General features: G+C 43.4%; 1 protein-coding gene across 1 annotated transcript; it reads left to right on the top strand.

Annotated features, from left to right (window-relative positions):
• Positions 1-4037: 4037 nt before the first annotated feature.
• Positions 4038-8046, top strand: AVPR1A (arginine vasopressin receptor 1A). Its single transcript, XM_029206142.1, has 2 exons — positions 4038-5418; positions 7567-8046. Exons 1-2 carry the CDS (start codon positions 4434-4436, stop codon positions 7851-7853), a joined length of 1272 nt encoding a protein of 423 aa, XP_029061975.1. The 5' UTR covers positions 4038-4433; the 3' UTR covers positions 7854-8046.
• Positions 8047-8655: the final 609 nt, after the last annotated feature.

The following is an 8655-nucleotide window of genomic DNA, read 5'->3' as shown; positions in this document are numbered from 1 at the left end:
TGAAAGAGTAAATAAAATAATAAATTTAAAGCTCTTAGCTCACGAATTAAGAGCTTATTCAGCGTTGGTAAATATTATCTATTATTATTTATTCTACTACTACTACTATCCTGTACTTAGTTTACTAACGAGAAAACCAAAGATATAGAATAACCAGAGCAGATCCTACCTGATCTCTTAGTCTTAAAGGAGAACATATCATACACAGATGAAATGTTAAGTAACCACCCAAGTACCCCATATGAGTCTGTAAGATGCAGGAACATGAGGCTCACAGGTGGCAGTACAATGTGGTGGTTATGATTGTAAATTCTGCCAGAGTCAGTTCCTTCTGTTCAAATCCTTATTCTAATACTGACCAACTGTGTCACCCAAGGCTAGTTATTTAACCTCTCTGTGCCTCTGTTTCTGCAAATGTAAAGTGAAATAATAAGAGTACATCCCTTAGAGGGTCATTGGGAGGATTAAATGAAGTAAAGCACTTGTGAGAGTGCCTGGCCCAAAGTGTTTACTAAATGTTAGTGACCATTACACACTTCTTGGTATCCAGCTCAAGACCTAGCAGAGTGATGTGCAACAAATATTTGTTGATTTGCTAGAAGTAATGGTATGAATACCAGACTACAGCCCTGTGACTAGAGTGTCATTAATTTGTAATTGAAGGGGAAAGAGTCATTGTGGGCTATGGAAGTAAAATGAATGCTCCTACAGACACCCAATTTCTTCCTTTTCTCACTAAGACAAGAAGTAAACTGAAAGTTTAAGGAAAGGAAGAAGAACTTATTGATTGCAGCTATAAAGCAGTACATAAGGTAATGGGATAAACTAAATGTAATCCATTGACATTGGGCATCTCTGCCCCTGGACTTTCTGATTTGACTAAATCTGGTGGTAGTACCCCAGAGTTCTGGAACTCCAACTGCACTTACTCAGTGTTCTTCAAACTGTATCCATTGTCCTGTGACATGTTCATCACTATTCCACGGGGAAAGTAAAAGGATGGGTGTTTTCCATGGTCAAATAGCTTTGGGAAACACTGATAAACACAGTTAGGTAGGTTTCTCAGAGGTTTTTTATGCATGAATCTCTAGGAGAGAATAAGATGTAAATACAGCACCTCCCCCAATGTATTCAACTGTGGAACTCTTTTCTCATAGAAAACCTATCATCATTTTCTATTGCACAGAAGGGAGGTGGGGAAATGTTGCTTCAATTGGAAGGAAAAATCTTATCAGCAAAATAACAAGTAATATGGAAGATATTTACATATTTAGGGGAAAAAGGGAGAATTAATGTTTTGAATACCCATGAAATGCCAGAAACTTAAATGACAACTTAAATAATCCTTGCAGTCACTGCATTATGTTTTATCACCAAGATTTTACAGATGAAGAATTTGAAGCTGAAAAATTAAAATAAAGTCACACAGCTATTGTAGTAAGGGAAAGGGGTGCCTGTTTTCATTAATTGAAATACTTCTTAAATATATGGAATTGCAAACTGGAAGAAGGAAGAATGACAGAGAAATGTAACTCCAGGACAAGTATGCACAACTTCCATTTTTTTCTTTTCATCATTTCACCCCCAAAATATGTTAACTGAAATCCACTGAGAATAAGATGGGGAAAGTAGTAAGTCTTAATACAAGAAGTACAGAGCAAATACAAATAGCTCTAAGACAAAGCACAAGATGCCACAGAAAATACTGACTATGTTCTTTTCACATTTTAGGACCACAATTCCTTTACCCTCCACTGAGTAATTTTCATAGCAGATACATGAATAGTGAGTCAGTATTTCAGTGGTCCTGGTTTCCTTTGAATAGAGAGCCAGTAAAACCAAGACAAACACATTTTTAAAACTCCGTAGTTTAAAAGAGGGACCGGGTTGTGGAATCTGCCTTGAACATTTTTTCATATATATATATACACACACATATATGTATCATATATATGTGTGTGTATATATATATATGCACACACATATGTATTATATATATGTATATATATATATAATACACACAGGTAATTAGTACTATTGTTCACTGAAGAAGAATATCTTCCAACTGTGCCCACCAATGTAACCTAACAAGTTATTTTTATAACTTGGATATAGTTTTATTATTGGATCAGAGGGCCTGACACAGATGAATGATTTTCTGAAAGGTTACCACACCATCCGTCTGGAATAAGAACACGCAAAGGAAATTTGGTAACCCTGTACTGTAGATTCCTTCCCTTCAGGAAACCTCAAAGCTCAAAGGTGTAGGACCAAGGACAATAAAATTGCCAGGTTCTGGCCAATGGACCACTTTTGCAATACTCTGGGACACTAGGGTCAGACATTATTTTTCATATGCAACACTAATAATGTAATTTGTGACTCAAAAGAAGGTCACCTCTCCGAGTCAGTGACTATTACCTAATTGCTTGAAGGATTTTTCCAGACAGGTGGTCTGGAAATATTTTACTTACTGACGTCTCTGAACTTTTCAAGTCTTTTGCCTCCAAGATATCTTGGAGAAAGTGAGACAACACCACACACCTTGTAGTTTTGAGAGCATTTCCCCAAATAGAACATTGTCTTACTTGATCCTCAAAGTAACCTCAAAAGTAGGTAAGGCGGGTACTTTCATTCCCATTTTAAAGATGTATAAACCGAGGCTTATGCAGTCACAATGAAGGACTCCCAGGGTCGAGTCCAGCCCCCTTAGTGTGACAGCCTTGGGACTCAGCGTGCATGAACTGGGAAGCAAAGTGGAATTATCACTGAGAACTGCATCTCAGAAAATCTTTTGGTTTCTTTGCCTACATTTCATAGATATTCTTCTCAATCAAATTATACCATGGCCACAATATACAAATGTTCTGACCAAAAAGTCATGTTCGTGTATCTACAGAGTAGATAGCCTTATAAAGTGTTTACTTTTTCCTTTTTTCTTTTGTGAAATAGCCTGAAAACAGTTCCCCCTTGCTGTCCTTCCAAGCGTATCTTCACCAAAGTTTAAAGGCAGAGCTAAGGGAGAGGGTTAGTAATCCTGCCCGTCTCATGCCCCGCAGCTGGGCTCCAGCTGCTCAGAGTAACTAATTAATAGGTAGGTGGTCTTTTCTCTCTTTGCTTCGGAGAGTCTCTTTTCTGCCTGGAGGTTGCCTCTTTCTCATCCACCAGCACAAGGAGCCTGGCGGCTTTTCGCTCCGGTGTCCTGGACAGCGCTGCCTGGGCTGCCACTCTCCAGCAGCGGCTCTTCGTCCACCCGAGGAGATGTCCCCACGATTCAGTAGTAACCAGACGAAGTCCCCATGGACTACTGTGGCCCAAATCCCGCCCATCCCAGCTGTGGGAATCAGGCTTTTCCCGGAGAAAACCCCAGGAATCAAGTTTAGAGAAAACTCCTTAAGTCCCACCCACCCCCCAACACGCTCCCAGCCCCGGGGGAAACTGGAAAACCAGGAGACATTCCTTTTCCCCGCTGTAGATAAGTGCACTGTAAAGGCAGCCGCCGGGACTGCGAGCGCGTCCTTCCGGTCCGCGAACGCGGGCAGGGTAACAAACAGCAGGCATCAAAGTTACCGGGAAGAGAGCACCCTTTAAGTCACCCAGTTGTTACCCTACAGAGGAGGGCGGAGAGGAGCGGGGTTGGTGTGAGACGAAATTCCCGTAGCCACGTTGCCCTGAGAATAAAATTAGACTGGCTTCCCCGGGATGGGCGGACTCGCTGCGGAGGGAGACACCCAAGCTGAAGCAGGTGGGCACACGCGCCAAGTTCAGCATCGAGAGCACCCACGCGGGCGGTGGACTCGGGATTTCTGGGTATCATGTTGACAGCGTCTGTTGAAGTCAAATGCGGGGGTTAAGGTGACCCTTGAGGGAGGCTAGAGGAAATAATGGTAAACCCTGAAAAGGCATGACATGTCCAGATCTCCAAGGTTTTTTTAGAAGAGAAGAGAGGGAAAGCGCCACGGTCAACGCCCTATTACGCCAAGTAATCCGCGAGTTCCCAGCCCCACCCCTGCAGCAGCGATGCAAAGAGGACAAATCACCGACGTAGGGAGGGGGAAAAAAGAAAACCCCCAGGGAAGAGGGAAGGGAGGCAGCGAGTGTAGGCACCGAGCAGTCTCCAACCACTGAGGCGAGAGGGAACGCGATCTGGGGAAACAAACTCCGCATCAATAATTTGAGTTTGGAGCCCAGTGCTTTCAGAGATTCGGAGCGCACCTCCCCAGCTTCGCCCGAGTTGAGACAGGGCAGCGCAGGCAAAGGGGCGGGCAATTCGACCGAGAGCGGCCGAACTGGCTGGTGGCACACGCTGCGCCGGGAGACACCCGCAAGAGAGCAAGCAGAGCCCGGCTCGCGGTGAGCGCTACAAGGAGGGAGCGCACCGCGCGAGCAGGCGGGAAGGGAGCGGGCCTCCGCCGAGGCCGAGGAGGCGCTGCATGGACAGCATGAGTTTCTCCGGGAGCCCCGGCGCGGGGCCCGCGGGAAACTCCAGCCCATGGTGGCCTCTAGCCGCCAGCGGTGCCAACACCAGCTGGGAAGCGGAGGCGCTCGGGAAAGATGACAGCCCGCTGGCAGACGAGCGCAACGAGGAGCTGGCCAAGCTGGAGGTCGCCGTGCTGGCCGTGATTTTCGTGGTGGCAGTGCTGGGTAACAGCAGTGTGCTGCTGGCGCTGCACCGCACGCCTCGCAAGATGTCCCGCATGCACCTCTTTATCCGCCACCTCAGCCTGGCCGACCTGGCCGTCGCTCTCTTCCAGGTGCTGCCTCAGCTGTGCTGGGACATCACCTACCGTTTCCGCGGACCCGACGGGCTCTGCCGCGTGGTGAAGCACCTGCAGGTGTTCACCATGTTCGCATCGGCTTACATGCTGGTGGTCATGACCGCCGACCGCTACATCGCCGTGTGCCACCCGCTGAAGACGCTGCAGCAGCCGGCGCGCCGCTCGCGCCTCATGATCGCTGCCGCCTGGGTGCTGAGCTTCGTGCTGAGCACTCCACAGTACTTCGTCTTCTCCGTGGTCGAAGTGAGCAACGTCACCAAGGCCTACGACTGCTGGGCCAATTTCATCCAGCCCTGGGGTCTCCCCGCCTACGTGACCTGGATGACCGGCAGCATCTTCGTGGCGCCCGTGGTCAGCCTGGGCACCTGCTACGGCTTCATCTGCTACCACATCTGGCGCAACGTCCGCGGAAAGACTGCGGTGCGCCAGGGCAAGGGCGCCCGCGCGGAGGGCGCAGGTGGCGCCTTCCACCAGGAGCTCCTGCTCGCGCCGTGTGTCAGCAGCGTGAAGACAATTTCCCGCGCCAAGATCCGCACGGTGAAGATGACCTTCGTGATCGTGACGGCTTACATCGTTTGCTGGGCGCCCTTCTTCATCATCCAGATGTGGTCTGTCTGGGATAAGAATTTCCCCTGGGTCGGTAGGTGTCGCGGGACGATGGAGTAAGGTGCACAGATGGGGTCTGTGTGCTTGGGGGGGTGGGGGGAGAGAGTTTCTTTTCATAATATCCTCTAGGGCAATAGTTTTTAAACTTCGTGCATGAGAATCATATCTTGAGCGGAACTGTTAAAAGCCAAAGTCCCCACCCCAGACGTTTTGATTCAGTAGATCTGGAATGGGGCCCAGGAATCTGCATTTGCAACGAGCTCCTAAGACCACAAATCCAGAAAACTGTGCCCTAGAGTCAGCCGCGCAATTACAGAACAGAATAATGACTTCTTGCCAAAGCACTAACCGCTGTGTTAAAACCCTGCTTTGAAGTCTGTTGGATTCAGAGCAATATGTATACTGTCACAACTGCTTTTTGCTAGTTTGTGAAAAGTATCGCAATGTAAAATTTTTGTAGAAATGCCCCAAAGTAAGGGTAAAACGGACATATTTTTAATTTGAAAATAGTTTAAATGTGTTGAAGAGAGATTCTTAAGTCAATCATTTTAATTTGGCATTTAGCTAGTGTTCCATTTCTTATCATAATGTTTTGATTTTTTCCTACAATTACTTTAACACTTTTTTCTCCCCAGTGTTTCAAAGCAGGATTATTAATAAACTCTAAATTTGTTAGACTGATTCATTAGTCTTCCAGGACTAACTTGACCACACAGCTGTACATCTCTCCACACAACTCTTGCAGTTTTCTGAGAATGTCCTCCGCACCTACTAGCTCGTTTGATTTTAATTCCTTCACAAACTAGGAAAACCAGCTTCACAAGAACTTACCCCCAAAAGCATTATTTAATATTGTATCTTGAAAAAAAATTTCCTTTGATAAGGAAAACAAAAAAATTTTTTCACATCAAATATATTACAGAAATGTTGCTGACAACAACTGTAATTGGGAAATAGGTATCTGGGAAGAAGTGTCTCCTTTTGTTATTTGTGATATACTTTGAAAGTTGTATGTACAAATTAAACACTTGAGAGTGAATTTAATTCAGACAAATAAAAGTCATGGCTATAATAGCACTGATGATGAAAAATAAAACATAAATGCTATATTTCCTGTCTTGTTTGGTCTTGGCAGCCTCTTAAGTATTAATCAAATAAAAAATTCAGCCTATTTGTTGCTTTATCAGGATTCAGACACAATTACTAAAAAATTCTTCACTTGTGCACAGGTATGTCGATGATTTCCATTCTTTCTGAATACAGTCTTAGTCCCGGATCCTGATCACCTTTAAGAGTAGCATCTTAGCACAAAGTTTGATTAACTAACGTGTAATTTATTCTGGCGCAACAAGAGTGAGAAGGCCCAAGTTCATAATTAATAAGGGAAAATCAGTGCTTGCCTATTATTCTTACCTTTAGAAAAGGTATATTCTCAGTGCAATAGTTCTATGGTGAAAGGTGATATTTATGTAGTTTACCAATGCAAATACACAAAAAATAGTTCAAAGGACTGTTGGAATTTCTTAATTTATCTGTTCTTCATAATATAATTTAATTGTTCAAGCCACAATCAAAGATGGTTTTCTTTTAAAATCAAATGAAGCTTCTAATTAACCAAAGAAAACAACTAAATATTGCATCTTTCAGGGACCTATTTCAACTATCCCCTTCGGTATAGATTTCTTATTATAAGAATATGTTTAATAGTAAAAAATTTAAAACAACTAAACATGGTCCATAATGTCATACTTTTGCCTGAGTTATCAGGATGGATATAATTTGGTATATGTGGCTATAGCCTCTAGAAATTTCACTGAAATGGAAGCCGTTCTCTAAGTGCTGTGTTCATTAGCACACGCTAGTGCTAACACAAAGGATTCAAAACTTTATTAAGTTATTTAATATTCTTAACCTCTTGGAAGTCCCACTCATTCTACTTAAATATTTTAATAGTGGTTTAAAATCCCTGAATTAATTTCAAGGCATCTTGCCTACGAAAATATTTTACAACCAAGCAATTTCCATTCACCAACCATTTCCCTGACTGATAAACAAAATACTTTATTTTCTATATTGACCCATAACATTTTCCAGCTTTCATGAACCAACAGAAAAATGAGTTTATCCAGTGCTGTCACTTGCATTTGACTAGTTAAATGCTCTCCCCTTATGTTTTCCATAGAGTCGGAAAACCCGGCCACCACCATCACTGCATTACTGGCTTCCTTGAACAGTTGCTGCAATCCCTGGATATACATGTTTTTTAGTGGCCATCTCCTGCAAGACTGTATCCAAAGCTTCCCATGCTGCCAAAACATGAAACAAATATTCAACAAAGAAGATTCTGACAGTATGAGCCGAAAACAGACTTCCTTCACTAACAACCGAAGCCCCACAAATAGGACCGGCGTGTGGAAGGACTCAGCTAAATCTTCCAAGTCCATCCAATTCATTCCTGTTTCATCCTGAGCATGCAGCCTGACTCCTGTAACGGACTTTTCAGCCCACTGACTGAATCCAGCTAGAAATTATTAGAACAAATATAAGATAAATCAATCTGTTGAGTACAAGACTGTGTTTCTAGTTGCATTTTCACATTGCTACAAGCAAAAGCTATGAATTGTTTTATACGGAATGTTAATAAAAACACGCTACACTAAAATCTGCAGACCTAACCCAGAAATAACAGAAGTCATATTTCTAAAGGAAAAAGCATAACCACCTGGCTTTATATTTTGCTGTGGGTTTCTTTTCTTTTTATTTCTGACATAACTAAGGTTTGGTTGGTTTAGAAGTCGTATAATTAGGGGCATTATTTCTGAACAAAGTAAGCTCACCATCAGCCTTAGGGTTTGAAAGGAATTAGAAGAGATGTCAGAGACATTATGTTTCCGTCCAGTAAAAGTAATTTATGTATCAGAAAATGCAGTCTCAAACCGTGGCCTGGAGTGGGGTGGTGCCTTGGAGAGGCATGAGAGCTTGAGGCATATTGAGTAGGGGGTGCCTGTTGCAGAGTGGAAAGAGGAAAGTCCTGTTAGAAGCTATAAATCACCTCCATTTCAAAACAGTAACTTTAAAACTGGCAGTTCCCTCCTTTGGTTCCTCATGTTTCATTGGTTGTCAAAAGCATGATTACCAAGATGCTGAAGGTTAGAGAAAATGTTGTCAACTGGCCGATAATATCTTTTTCTTCCCACTGCAAAGTTGCTTTAAGGTCAGATTTGTATGAAAAATATGTAATTTTATTAGAAGAGTAGAAAGTAGATTGCCT

This window comes from Monodon monoceros, unplaced genomic scaffold, assembly GCF_005190385.1.
Source record: "Monodon monoceros isolate NGI ecotype Baffin Bay Population unplaced genomic scaffold, NGI_Narwhal_1 Super_Scaffold_6, whole genome shotgun sequence".
Classification (NCBI taxonomy): domain Eukaryota; kingdom Metazoa; phylum Chordata; class Mammalia; order Artiodactyla; family Monodontidae; genus Monodon; species Monodon monoceros.
This window is presented reverse-complemented; position numbering and strand designations above follow the sequence as displayed.

Bases quoted from the DNA above. Each gene is read 5' to 3' on its own strand.
- AVPR1A (XM_029206142.1), top strand. From the start codon at position 4,434: ATGGACAGCATGAGTTTCTCCGGGAGCCCCGGCGCGGGGCCCGCGGGA. The intron at 5,419-7,566 runs GTAGGTGTCGCG...TGTTTTCCATAG, and splicing joins TAAGAATTTCCCCTGGGTCG to AGTCGGAAAACCCGGCCACC.